Genomic DNA, 15431 nt, shown 5'->3' with positions numbered 1-15431 from the left:
ACATGGACCTGGACTTTTTTCCATTACAGATGCATCCCTCTCCTTGAAATTTTTTATACCATGAGTAAATCTACTTATGGTGAGGAGGTTCTTTCTTAAATTGAGTGTAGAATTTATATTGAACCGTAATTATGCTTTAAAAAATTTGATAACACAAAATTATTTCTGTTGGGAAGATACCATTTTTTTAACTCTTTCAGAAAGCAAATGAATGTTCTTTTTGTTTCAAGCATTTACACCACACACACACTCTAGTAGCAGGAGCCTGCATGGTAAACATAACCTTACTGGTTATGTTTACTGTTCCCCAGATACTGGCCAGAGAGTGGCAGAGAAGAATGAAACTTTCATCTTTTCATGTAACTGGGAAATAAATATTTCGCAGAGCACAATCTGGCACCTTAATTTTGAATAACCTTGTTTCTATTTATTTTTGAGTAACCATTTCTATGGAACTGACATCTGTGTGCTCAATTTTTATCATGTGATGAGATACTCATCATTATATGCAGGTGCTTTATATTGTCATTAAGTAATTTAATTGTATAATAAGTTCATCATCTTAAAAAGAAGCTGCTGGATTCCTGCAATGACATACAGGTGATCAAACTTGGTCTCTGACAAGTATGACAACGCAATGGAGATGTACACTACTTGGAAAGAAGCAACAGAACACCCCCATGGGAAAGGTGCATTATGTCATGTAACGAGTTACATGTCTGAAGCCAGTATAAACTAGAGGATATGATGCTCCCAACTCAGTACAACTGTGTCCGGGTGAAATAGCTACAAGAAGGAAACTGACGGACTTTGAAAGAGACATTGTGATAGGATGTCATGTTGCAGGCCTATCTGTTTGGCAAACTGTTGACAATTCAGGCCATCTGAGGTCAAAATCAGTGATACCATACTGAGATGGACGTGTAGGGAGTCAATTGCAAGTGCTACCTGCAATAGATGACCCACCACACTCACCGAACATGACTGTTGGGTGCTACGAAGGATAAAATGTAAAAACAGCCATTCATCAGCTAACGTGTTGAATGCAGAGTTCCAGGCATTGAGTCGAACTCAAATCCTCACAAAAGCATTCAGAATCAAGGCTCACCCAAACCAATATGCAGAGTTTCTTCAGTGGTGCAAAGAGTGTATACAGTGGAACCAGGAAACCTGGATGGAGCGATGAATCATGCTACACCATCTACCAAGCAGGTGAACAGGTCCATGTGATTGTGGTGGATGCCCAGTGAAAGTCACTTACCAGAATGCATAACCCCCAACTATGAAATTCGGAGGTGACAGTGTGATGGTATGATCCTGTTTTTCTTGGTTTGGCCTTGGATCTGTGTTTGTGGTGCCATGCATATTAACACGTTCGCTGCCAACTATGAGTATACTCGTAGTTCGTAAACCCAGCTACACAAGGCAGCTATGAGTATACTAGTATGATGCTTACCGCCGGCAACGAGATTACCGTACTGACCTTGAAGAAGTGAAAATGCTTGGCTTGTGGAGCTAGCATCAAAACTGTGTATTCTCATAGATGGTATATGCTCTGCACAAGCCAACTACGAGTATACTCCTATGACACTGACCGCCGGCAACGAGAGTACCATACTGACCTTGAAGAAGTGAAATTGCTCAGCGTATGAGAACAGACTATGCCGAAGTAGCGTGGCAGCGAACGTGTTAAAGTTCAAGAGATATCTGAATATTCTGGACGATGCAGTGCTTCCTACTTTGTGGCATTTCTATGGAACTGACTACTGTTTCTTTCAGCAAGACAATGCACCATGTCATTAGGCTGCTGTAACCGTGTGGTTGTTGGACATGAATGGCATCACAGTTGACTGGTCTCCACAGAACCCTGATCTCAACCCTACTGAACATCTGTTGGATAAACTGGAGCATCGGGTGAGGTAAATGGACATCTGCCCCACAACAGTCCAGAATCTCATTACATGCCTACAGGAAGAATGGTCCAAAACTCCCACTGTTCGCTATTGTACACTTGTGGAAAATATGATTGCTGTAGTCATTACAGGGAAAAGATGTCCGACATTCTTATTAAGGTGTGCACATGGGTGTTTTTTCCTCACACTATCTGCTGACTTCTTTCCAAGCAATGCATTTGGGGGGAAAAAATAAAAAAAAAGAAGATAAAATATTCCAATATTAAACAGGTAACAAAAATTGTTGATGGTATTCAAAAAGGCAAACTATTAAAGTGGAACTGCGCTGGCCATGTAAGCAGAATGGAAAATGATGAATAGTCCTTACTATATTTTGGATTCCCAGAGAGATCAACAGAATCAGTGGAAAACATGATGATGAGGAATGAGGAGATCACAGGAACAGTAAGAAAGAACTGGATGAGGATGGCTTGTGAAAGAGAAGAGTGATGAAATTTAGGAGTTGCATTTTCCTAGCTATAGGAAAATAATCATCATATAAAATCATCAGCTAATATAATCATCATCAATGACTGGTAGGAATGACATGATAGGTCATTCCTACTAGCAGCTCAATGCTGCAAAGTGTAAGGTTTTAAAATTTGGTAAGCAAAGAAGGGATGTAGAGCATATGACTGGTGGAATAATTTGAAGGAGATGGAGGAAATAAGAAATATATGGTGATGGTGTATAGACCTGAAATTTAGGTGGACACTGCTGAAAGTGTAAGAACAGCACAATAGAATATAGCAATGATACAGAGGTCTAGAAGTAAGACTATTAATGTTTCACTGTACATAAAGCCATAATCATATATATATATATATATATATGTGGACTACAGTTTATTATTATTGTGCACAAATTGGTCATCTTGTTTTCAAAAGAATGAAGAGATATTGGAAATGTGACTGATAATGTGGAGCATGAAGAAAGCCTGAGGAAATTTAATTTGCAGTCTGTTGGATAAGGAGGAGATGTGATTTAAATATATTAGTTGGCAGGTCATTATTAACAGATTAATGTGGATGGGTTTTCATAGTATATGGGAAAACAAACCATTTCTGAAAAATGAGTAAGGACAGTTTGAACGTGGAGAGTCAGAAGCAGTTTTTTTTTTTTTTTTTTTTCATGTAGTGTGGCAAGTGATTGGAAGGCAATACCTGATTTGCTGAATGTGAAGCAAATGTGTTTAAGGCACAGCCTGAGTGACTGTGAGACCTCCCACAATGAGTCTTCCAATTCCATGGATATCTGATGATGATTACAAGTATAATATTTTGACTGTGTACATATGTATAAAAACAAAATAAAAGTTATTAGTTATGGAGTACTGAATGATAATATATTACTGTTAAACAATTATACTTTCTCTCTCACCATTCTCTTAATCATAATTACCATTCTCTCTTTATTTAAAACATCCTCATGCTTTTGTTTAAAGTTGTTGTTATCTTCCTGGGCAGTCTTAAGAAGCAAAGTAAGATCTTTATTCTTTGCTTCAATTGCAAACAAAGAATTCTGTAAGTGACTGAGTCTAAAAATAATAGAAAAAAAAAAGACATCTAAAATTAAATCTAAAGAATATTATATAAATTATGAGTTATTTTAAATAGCTTATAAATATGAATTTTAAATTTGATATAATACCCTTAGTTTATTATTATAACCTTCAGTATACATATAGACTAACATTCATGATGAGAGCATCATCAAATATACATGAAAATGATCAAATATATATGAAAAATAATTTGTGTTTCAATAGCTATATACATTTTGAGCCAAGTGACTCTGACTCAATTAGTTTTATAACAGCAAGTTATGCTAATTCAGAATACTCTTGCTCTGATTGCTGCCATCATAACACAGATGAGAAAGCCAGTTGGACAGATATTCATCACTTACCAGCTGAGATTTGAATCCAATCTGAAATGTGATATAGTAACACTTATAAAAAGCTTTTTGTCTGAAGGGTGAGTTACCTGATCTCAGTAGAGGTTATTTCTTCCAGAAATTTAGACAAACAGTGTGGATTATAATGTAGCTTGTTTCTTTCTCTCTCTCTCTCTCTCTCTGTATACATTATAAATACACGCACGTGTGTGTACTCCAGATGATGTACACCTTAATATGACAGCCAAAACATTGGATAATTACTTTAGTTTATGTTAAATTTACTACTCCAACATGGTAGCAATCTCCAAAATATTACTATAATGAATGGTGATTGCCATGTATCAATGAAAGAAATGAGCCTCTATATTCATGCAACCTAGTCAAGAAGATGTTCTGTGCACAAACTCTTGTTTGCCCACTCTTGGGTAAAGGGCAAAAACAAGAATATAATTTCCTGCCAAGTACAATTTACTTTCCAACCAATGAGAAAAATTTGCTGTGATACAGTAGAAATGTCCATTAATGACTGCCTAATAAATAATTTGCCAGCATATATTTCACATTGAGTAAGGAGAATAGAAATGAATACCATAATGGGGGAAGACAAGAAAGTAGATGAACGTGAAGAATACAAGATATTATACATAAGCTTCATGTAATCAGCATCACTAGATGGAATATCACAACATGTATTAAGAGAATGAACAATGGAGCTAACAGATTTGATTGTTCAGAGTTTAAACTGCAACAGGAACAGTTTATGAGGAATTGAAGGAGAGGATGATTGTGCCACTAGGATCCAAAAGTAGTGGTGAACTATCAACTAGTTTGTTGCATAAGTAGCCAACAAACAAAGGACGAAGGTGCCAGCAGGATTAGAAAACTTCTTAGTATCTAAGTTATTTAAAATTCTTCTTATATCTGCCTGTTTATAAAAAATCAAATGATGCATGTTCTGGTATGAAGTTAGGTTCTGAGTTGTAACACTTATAACAACCTTTTTTAATACTCATTTAAATCAACTCAAAATGCAGTGTAATTTTTTATTGATCTGTATTAATAATGGATGGAATAATAGACAAATCAACTAAATCTAAGGAGCCAGTATATCTGTTAACTGTGTGTTTGCTGGCTAGTTTTTTTTAAATAAAATTAAATAAATTTTCTTAAGGATAAACCCAGCCATCTTCATATGAGATAGACTAAATCTTCTCAGCTTTTTCCAGCTGAAGAACATGTCACGTTAACCTTGTCAATGCACTATCGAAGGTACATCATAAAATAGTAAACACAGGCTTACAATTAAGTAAAACCTGTCAAAAGAGAGGCTTAGATTATGTGAAGGCGTGGAGTGCATTTTAGGACAGAAACGAACTGTATGTGAAAGATGGCTTGCATTTGAATGAGAAGGGAAGTAAGCATCTAGAGAGAATGTTGTACTCTGAACAACTGATGTCAGCGTGCAGGTAAACTAGAATTATCAGGGCAGATGATGGTGTGTGTGGGGGGGGAGATGGAGTGGCCTCTTGTGGGAATAATCATTTAGGAGTAGATGGAGCATATAACATAATGCAGAATCCAGTGGAACCTGGATAAAATAATGAAAAGTATAGAAACACTGACAATGTGTGAATGATTCTTTATACTAATGCCAAGCATATCCAAAAGGAGATGAATTGGTGGTGCTGATAACCTCATCCCAACCAAAGGCTATTAGGATCAGTGAGATGTTGTTGACAAAAGATGATATACTGATAGGAATAGAAGTTGTAAGACAGAGCATTTTCTGGAAAAATAGAAAGGGCAAATATTATGATGGAGTATTGCTTATAATGTTATTTTATAGTTTTTATAAAATATTATAAATATTTTATTTATAAATATTATAAATGTTTTATATTAATGTTTAATGGAGCATTTACTTGGATTTATTGGTGTATTTTATTATTGTACTACAGCATTTAATAATAACTAGAAATATTGTTAGCAGGGGACGAATATTCTGGGTGTGCTAGGTGTGTGGTGCTCATCCACGAAATTTCAATATCACCGATATTATATTTTTGCATTTATTCCTGTTAAAGACTCCCCAATTGTTTGCAGACTTAAAATTGAACACAATATACTAATGCTTCAGAAGGGTAATAAAGCATTAGTGCTTCATGAAGAGGGCACTTTTCAACGCGTATTTCTTGTATTTTTAAACAGCTGAGAATGTGTGGCTGGGTGAGCTAACATTTTGAGCTCACCCAGCACCTAGCGTCTATGATTAGTTAGTGTCAACCAATCCAAATGAACGTTGTCACTCGTCATGAGTTGAGCGATTGCTGTATTACAAACAGCTGTTACACGTTTTCTGGAACCTGAAAATTTAAAGTGGATGTTAGGAGAAAAAAGGTAATTGTTTTTTTTTTTCTTTTGCTTGTGTAGTATAGCATCTGTTGAGGTTGCAAAGTTTTTTAACAGTATATAGAGACATTTTTATTCTATTCTTCGAAAACAACAGGCAGTAAAAAACATCTATTCCTGAATAAAAATGAATATTCTGTGTATTATAAGATATTGTTGATCTACAACAAAATAACAGCATATGTGAAATTGATAAGACAGAAGAACCGCTGATACTAAACAAAAAAAAAAAAAAAAAAACCTAATAAATGTAGGATTTCTGAAAGTGTGGATAATTCCGATAATGATCGGATGTTTTGTATACTGAATCTCAGTAAACAAAATAAAATTCTTGAAAAACGGAGCGAAACATACACAAATTGTGCATCAAATTTTACGAGATGATTTGCTGCTCTATCAAACCATATTTATTCTTGCAGTACTCTCTCTCTCTCTCTCTCTTCATAAGTTTTTTTTTAAATTTTTTTAAATTATGCCATCATAAATTCACTTATTCATGTTTAGACTTTATAGGATCATGCTATTCGCTCTACCCAGCAACTTATAGGACACACATATCACAAATGATAATTATTAATAATTCGTTTACCATTAATGAAAGTGTTTATCATTAATGAAAGTGTCTCTACTCACACTTATTCTTTCCTATTCTTACATGTCTTATAAATGATGGTTCACATATTTTCATCTTCGAGTATTTCAAATATACCAACCAAATATAGCATTCTCCTTCATTGTTGTTTTCTAATAAATCCTAAAACCGATTGTTCCCCCACTCTACGCAAAGTATTCAAAGTTAATTACTTATCTTGCAATTAATTGCATTGGACCAATTAAGATGATCGCTGATGCGCTATGTCCTCTCAAAACTTTCATACATCGATAAAAATGCAATCGCACGGTCATGTTTTATTGCAGCAATAAAACACGTGTTGCTGTTTTTTGGTTCATCTTTTTCTGATTTGTGAACAGTGACTGGTTAGTTTTCCCTTTGTGTCTAGTGAGTCACTGAGTGAAGTGTGAACTGTAAATTTATAGTGAAACAAATTTAAACAGAAAAATACATTTTTAAAAGGTAAGTGTATGTAATTTAATATTATTTTACTTGTTAGTTTTATGATTTTTTTTGCTTTTAAACGGAAATAATTTAATTTAGGATTAATTGAATGATTTTTAATAAAATATGCCAGTCAATTTTTTATATATGAAATTGTGCTAAAAACTATTAATTTTAAATACCTTTTTTTCCCCAAGAATTAAAGATCATTAAAATCAATGCAAAATGAAAATAATGTATTTATAGTTTAATCGACAAATAATTACATCAAATAAAAAAAGCAGATGTTTATTAATGTAATTATTTAATTAAATCAATAATTATAAAAATTTATTGATGTAATTATTTGTCTCCAAGCTTTGCACCCCCCCCCCCCCACTGGAAAATTTTCTGCAGACGCACGCCGCAGATGGTCAAATTGACATGAAATTTGTAGCGCAGGTTGCATAATCCACACGACAGCACACCCAACCGAAATGTGCACACGATGCCACTGATTGTTAGTATATACTACTCTTAAGAATGGCACTAGAAACTCATCAGGGCAGTGTCTAAAAGTTGTTACTACTGAGGAGAACATTTGTCCCGATAAACAAAAGCATAGCTACAGTGATGATAATAACTTATCCGATGATAATCTGACGTTGGAAATATACTGATTAAAAGAAATTATTAGAAAACTGACCAGAAAAAGTGGATACATTTAATGAATCTTAGACAGGATAAGAAAAAGGATTTGAACAAGAGGAGGCAGGAAAGCAGTGAACTTGGTAATCATAATATTAATAACAACAAGGTAAGGCAATTAAAATCTAAGAAAAAAAGAGGTAATATGGTATGGTGATAAAATCTTAAAATTTGAGCTTGCAGGGGGAGTTACTACTTCTAGTTACTCGGGGGCAAAAATTAAAGATATGACAAATGTAACTAAAAAACAGAAAAGAAAAGTAAAAGAGATGGTAGTTCTTGTAGGTACTAATAATTTAAGTAGTGACAAATGTAGTATGAGAGAAGTTATGAAAGATTTGTTGTATGAAGCGAGAAAGAAATGTGAGAGTAAAAATTGTAGGTTTGCTACCTAGATACAATGGGACTGAGTTAAGAAGAAATGGATATGGGTTTTTAGATATGTGGGGTGTGCCTGATGATAGAAAAGACTCATAAGAGGGATGGTCTGCACTTGAATTTGTTTGAATCAGGAGCCTGGAAAAATTAATTATTGGTATAAAACCTAATGCAGAGTCAGGGAAACTAGATCATCAAAGGAGGAATGGGGAAAATGTGTGCAAGTTCAGCTATAGTATGCAGATGTCATAAAGATATGAAAGGCTTTGAACATGGTTATATATCTGGCAAAGGGGTGGAAAAATATGCTTTGAGTATGTCTGTGGAGGGAAAAGAGAAAGTTCTACAACAAGGTCAAATAGATTGCATATCTAATTATAAGAATAAGCTAGGTGGTAATTTGTTGTGTCTGTGCACAAATGCCAGGAGCATCAGAAACAAAGGGGTTGAGTTCATTTCTTTATTGAATACAATATGGCCTAAGATGGTTAGCATTAGTGAAACCTGGCTATCAGAATTAGATATAGTAACTGAAATAGAGTGTAATGGTATGCTATTTTTAGGAGTGACAGAAGAGACAGGAGGAGAAGAAGGGGGTGGGGTACTACTAAGGATATCAGATGACTTAAGCCCAGTTAGGGTAGAAATGCAAGAAACAATGATGCTAACAATGTCCCCTATAGCAGTGAGTTTGAGGCTATCTGATGTGAAGTGGAGGCTAACAAAATTAAATATAAGGTAGGATGTTGCTATAGACCTGGCAGTTCAGTTGTAGGGAACAAAGAAATGCATCACCAATTTAGCCATACAGGTACTAAATGAGTGGTCATTATGGGTAACTTTAATTATCCAAACATTGAGTAGAAGAGAAGGGGCCTCTGTTAAGAATATGGCTATTTTACCATCAGTTGGTGACAGTGATCATGCTGTTCTTTCTTGGGAAGTTTACCTTGATGGACTTGTGTTTCATTCAGGATTTCTCCATGAGTGCAGGTCACAAAGATGCCTCCAATGATCTCGATCTTGAGCCTTTCTCTTCCATGTTATGAATGACCCCTAGATTTCACTAATGGGTCTTCCCATCTTGAAGGGGAGTCTCCCCCCCCTGGTTTTCTCTTTATTTTCAGTTGCCAAATGAGTATTCTATATGTCCATCTGTTATCCCTGAGTCTGGCTATGTGGCCTGCCCATCTCATCTTGCTTTCGTATACTGCAGTTATCACATTTTTATGCCTGATCTCTCTCTCTCTCTTAATTACATATTTCTAACATGTTCCACTTTGTTGATGTTACATACTTCTTGAAAAGTATCTAATTATACTGATGTTCCCATTAGAACAAGTTACAAGTTGAACTACAAAGATGGAAATTATGATTAATTTAGGAGAATACTATCTTTGGTCCAATGTATCAATTACTAAATTGGAAAAAACGTCAGCAATGCCTAGAAATCTTTGAAAAAGTGTTTAAATGAGGCGGTATCTGAATGTATCCCTAATGTTCGAAGAATAAATAGGCTGGGAGAGAAATGAATGTGCAACCTTATTAAGCAAGAGATCCACAAGAAGAAGATGATGATGTGGAAAGAACACTGTGAGAATAACAGTGAGAGAAGTTATGAAATATATAAAGCTGAGGCCAGAAAAGTAATGACTATTGTGCGGAAAACTAAATCAGAGTATGAAAAGAAATTGGCTATGAAAGCTAAAAGCAACCCAAAAGAATTTTATTGTTATGCTGCATGAAAAAGAAAGAATGAATGTGGAAGAATAACTTTAATGAATGCAGATGGTACTTTAGTATCAGAAGCTAATGAGATTGTTCAATTAACGAGAGCTCACTTTGCTAAGATATATCAACCAGGTGTTTGTAACATGGTGCACAGTGCTGCTGCTATATTGGATGAAGAATTTGAGTGCATGAAAATGAGGTTGAATTGCTACTGCATAACCTGGATAAGAATTAGTAAATACAGACAACAGATGGAATACCAGCATGTTTGCTAACGGAAAGTTTAGCCAAATTGGCTATGCCTTTCACATGTTTGTATAACTCAAGTCTCAGCTCAGGAATGGAAACAATGTATGATGGTTCCATTGCACAAGGGTGTTGCAAAAACTGATGTGTCTAACTACCGACCTACCAGTACCGCTGCTGTGGTAGTAAAGATTTTAGAGACGTCGATAAGAACTCGCATACAGAGATGGGTAGACAAACAAGCTATACTCTGCAAGGACCAGCATGGGTTTACTAAACGAAGGTCATATTTTATAATAATGTTACAGCCAAGTTGGATAAATGGAATGGATACACTATGATGATGCTGAATTTTGCTAAGGCATTTGATAGGATGCCACATGAAAGGTTATTACAAGGTTGTTAATTGGAGAATATGGGATTGGAATATAAACTCTTGACTTGGATCAGGAGATGGTTGACAGACAGATATAAAAAATAAGTGGTATAGGATGGGTGTGAATCTGCCAGATTTAAGGTGACCAGTTGTATACCTCAGGGGTTCAGTTCTTAGTTCATTGTTGTTCAATCTACACATTAATGACATCAGGAAGGATCTAAACAGGAGAGTTGTGCTGATGATGCAAAGATAGCAGAGCAATCAGGGATGTTACTGTTCAGAAAATGATATTCAGTTTAATGTTAGTAAGTGTAAAGTTATGTATTTTGGTATGATGAGATTTCCAGCAACATATCATGTTAGTGCAGTTAAGATACAAGAAACTGATGAGGCAAGGGATCTTGCCGTAATGGTGATTAGGAATTTGAAGTTCAAAGGTCACAGTAAAGTTTCAAATACAACTCAGAGGATAATTGCTATGTTGAAGCAAACCTTGAGATGTAAGAATAAGTCATTTTTCCTCTTTATAAGGCCTTGATACAACTGCACCTGGATTACTGTGTGCAGATTTGGTCTCCTGGATTCCCAGGGGATAAAGACACTGTGAAAAGGGTGCAAAAAAGAGTTACAAAGATCGTATCCAGTTTATGAGATTTAGATTATGAGGACAGATTGCAAGTATGTGGATTATGGACTGGTTAACAGGAGAAAGAGGGGTGATATGATAGCGGTATATAAACTTTTCAATGGGTGTTATAGGATATCATCTGATGAAATTCTTCATTATGTGGAAATTGGGGGGGGGGACACAGGGCATCTATGGAAGTTAAGTTTGTTCACAGTCAAGAGAGGCATGAGAGCTAGGTTTTTCTCTCATAGAGCAGAGAGTAGAATAGCTTGCCTTTAGGGGGTACTGAGTGCATATGGTGGGAATGAATTTAAGAGAAGGTATGACAGTTGGTTTGGGTGATTTAGAGCCTCCCTTGATAAGTGCTTGACTCACTGGAGGTCTCAGATGATGACAATAATCAGTGATGAATTGTGTCTTCTCTGAGTGGAGTATTTGGATGACAGTTCCCTTAATGGTATTTGAGAGCATATGTTGTGAGGTGTAGGTTATAGCTATAAGCCAGGAAGCATAGAGGGTGAAGAGCAGAAGATGTTTAAGCAGTTGAGCTACAAATGCAAAAAGAATGATCATTATTGAATATTTTAACTGTCTAATCTAGTCATAAATACTGTTACAACTTGAACAGTGAATAAACCTTTAATCTATTGGTAAATCATTTACAGCTTTCAGCACATAAAAACCACATGCATATAGCAGCACACCATGTTCGAAATGTCCCCTTTTTGCCTTCATGCATGGCTGAAGTCTGTAGGACACATATGAATGGCAGCATGCACAACATCCAATAGAAATGCTGGCACTGCTCACTCCAAATCCACCTTCAGCCTGGTAATGATGGGGTATCATTTCTTGCAGGCTGTTCTCTCTCTCAAGCTTCAACCACAGTTTGAAGTCCAACAGATTGATATTTGTCTCCAATCACTGTTGTATGATTCTCACGTGTGCAGAGGCTGTCCTGTTGGAAAGTTTACCACCTATCCAAAAACAAGGTGTTGTTCATGGGCCATACCATGGGTTCCAGCAACTGTTCTTGAACCTTGGCAGAGGTTTTGACCCCTTTCTTGCAGAAATGCAACTTGGATACTCCCTGATATATCATCCCCCCCCCTCGGTTGCTATGGCACATGTTGTGCAACCATCTGGAGCATATACCTATTTGTTTTGGTGGTTAAATGACTCTTCAATGGTGAAAATCTTCTCATTTGTGAAGAGGATATAGCAGCATACAGATATCTCTGTATCTGTTCTTTGTGCACTGCTAGAGAAGTGTCTTTGAAATTATCACCCTCTGCTGTATAACTTGTGATGTTAGGATGTGTCCAGTAGAACGACAATAGGCTCTCACCCCCAAGTCATCAGTTAATACATGTGATATAGTCCTCTGTGAAATGATAATTTCTCAGAAAACAGGATTACAGAGACACACCACTGTAATCCTGTTTTCTCACAGGATTACAGTGGTGTGTCTCTACAGCCCTCACAAGCTGTTGCATCCTAACACAACAAAGCTGACCTATTCTTTTGTGGTCAAATACATCTTCTGTATCATTATAATGGTTAATAGTGCAAACATCCTACTGAACCCAAGTGCTTTTAGCGCATGTTGCCCCTTACAGCCGGCGAATGTTGGCTGCGGACAGCATCACTAACAGAACTGGGCTTGGGCAATTCTGTGGGAAGTGCACAGGTTTGAGGAAGTTGTAACAGTATTTATGGCAAGCCTGAGTGCAGCAGCATAAATTGAGAAGCAGAAACTACATGTAGTAGTAGCAAGGGAATGGAATTTCTGGAATACTTGAGTAAAAATGTCTTAGACAACATTTAGTAGATGGAACATGAGGTTCAAGAATTTTAGATTTGGTCATATCAAAGAATCTGAATGTAACTGAGATAGTTGGAGTGAGTCAAACCATGCAATTTGACTTGGAGAATGGATGCAGGAGTATCAAAGAGAAAGGAATTCATGTGGAATTACAAGGATTATCTGAAAAGTTAAAAATAAAAAACGAATTTATAATTTCAAAATAATTTTTATTTTTCAACATAATCTCCCTTAAGACTAATACATTTATTCCAGCGATGCTCCAGGGCCATTATCCCATCCCTGTAGTGGTTCTCAGTAAGATCTGCAAAATACCCCTCTACAGCTGCAATCACCTCTTGATTTGAAGAAAAACTCTGACCAGCAAGGAAGAGTTTTAGTTTTGGGAAGAGACAGAAGTCAGAGGGAGCCAAATCTGGGGAATAGGGTGGATATTCCAACAATTCATAGTGCAGATGGCTTAATTTTCCCATTGCCAAAACACCTTTGTGGGCAGGTGCATTGTCCTGATGAAAGATGATTTTTTCTTCTGCAAACCGGATCTTTTCTCACAAATTTTTTTGTCTAGTCTGGTTAAAAGATCAGAATAATATTCCCTTATTGTTTTACCGTTTTTCAAGATAATTAATAAACAAAATGCCTTATGTATCCCAAAACACTGATGCCATGACCTTTCCTGCTGATGGAACCAACTTTGTCTTCTTCGGCGCTGAACAACCAGCTTCTGTCCACTGTTTTGACTGCTGTTTGAATTCTGGTGTGTAATAGTGAATCCAAGTCTCATCCATAGTAATAAATTGATGCACAAAATCAGTTTTATTCTTGTTAAAACTCTTCAAAGATTTTCGTGCAAGTGCGTTTTTAATCTGCTGTGAGCAAGAACGGCATCCATCTTGTGCAAAGCTTTTTCATTTGCAATTCTTCATGCAAAATGTATCCTATACGTTCTTTTAAAATGCCTATAGTCACAGCAATTTCACGCACTTTGACTCGCTGCTCATCCAACACCATATTGTGCACTTGATCAATGATTTCTGGTGTTGTTACACTTTTTTAGATGTCCTTCACATGGATCATCTTCAAGGCAGTACGGCCAGGTTTAAATTCAGCAGCCTATTTCTTAATTGTCAAAAACAAAGGAGAAGAATGCCCATAAACTTTTATGATTCGAATGAATTTCTTTTGGCATTAAACCTTCTTATACAAAGAATTTTATAATGCACGATACTCAATTTTATCCATTTCAAGGGATACAGACAACACTTTTGCCTCAGACAGCTGTATAAAACAAACTACTTGATAGAATGACTTGCAATTTCACATGGATGCTTATGACAGATGTACCAACTTAGGAAAATAAAATCTTGCTGATAGTGTTGCCATCTATGGTCGAAGCCGAGAACGTTTCAGACCATCCATATATGTGGAACTATAAGGCTGATGATTATGAAAAGTACGAGACAGCTGGAAGCTATATCATGGAATGAGAAGTTAAGAGAGAAAGAGATAAATGCTGCTTGGGGATTGAAAAATATATATTTTAACAGTATCAATGTGTGAATGTACCAAAAGTCAAAAGGCTGAATAAGGCAAGTGTCAAGAAGGATGAATGAAGGAATTATGAATGAAATCTAGACGATGTGGAGACAGCACAAGATGAATAATGGTAATAATCAGTCGCATGAAGAGTATAAAGAGCAGGCCAGGAAGATGTATGAGATTATTAATAGCAATCATGCAGTATGAGAAGAAATTAGTTAATCAGGTGACAAAAAATCCTAGAGATTTTTTGATATGTGGTAAGTTACGGCAAGAATGACATTAATGGATAAAAATAGTAAATCAGTAATTGATGAAGAGACCATAGTCAAGTTATTCAGTGAGCCATTCATTAGGGTGTTTTACTTCACCAGTGTAAAATCTTTTGAAGATCAAGTGTAGAGGAAATGGGAGAAGATGCTAAGTGGCTTACTGGCAAGCGAGCAAGAGATATAAAAGTTGTTAAGGAAGCTTGATGCTTGAAGACAATAGGACTTGATACATCACCATGTATCTTTCGAGAACGTTTCTGGAAGTTAGCATAAGCAGTGTTCCACTTCACAAAGGTGGTGATGGGGGCTGGGGTTACAAATTATAGACCAATTTATCTACCTGGAATTTTTTAAGTGTTGGAGAAGTTGGTGAAAGTTAGGATACAGAAGCAGCTTGATAAGAACAGTATTCTCTGTGATTCTCAAGCA

General features: G+C 36.1%; 1 protein-coding gene across 1 annotated transcript in view; it reads right to left on the bottom strand.

The window, feature by feature from the left end:
• Window positions 1–15431, bottom strand: part of LOC150102997 (leucine-rich repeat-containing protein 45-like) — a 358127-nt gene that overhangs the window by 119964 nt on the left and 222732 nt on the right. Inside the window, exon 12 of the mRNA XM_090398041.1 lies at window positions 3354–3489. Coding sequence (XP_090254167.1) covers window positions 3354–3489 — 136 coding nt within the window. The remainder of the gene's footprint in view (window positions 1–3353; window positions 3490–15431) is intronic.

The sequence above is a fragment of the Typopeltis vanoorti genome, chromosome 9 (genome assembly GCF_054136105.1).
Source record: "Typopeltis vanoorti isolate ZY-2024b chromosome 9, IOZ_Tvanoo_1.0, whole genome shotgun sequence".
Classification (NCBI taxonomy): Eukaryota; Metazoa; Arthropoda; class Arachnida; order Uropygi; family Thelyphonidae; genus Typopeltis; species Typopeltis vanoorti.
This window is presented reverse-complemented; position numbering and strand designations above follow the sequence as displayed.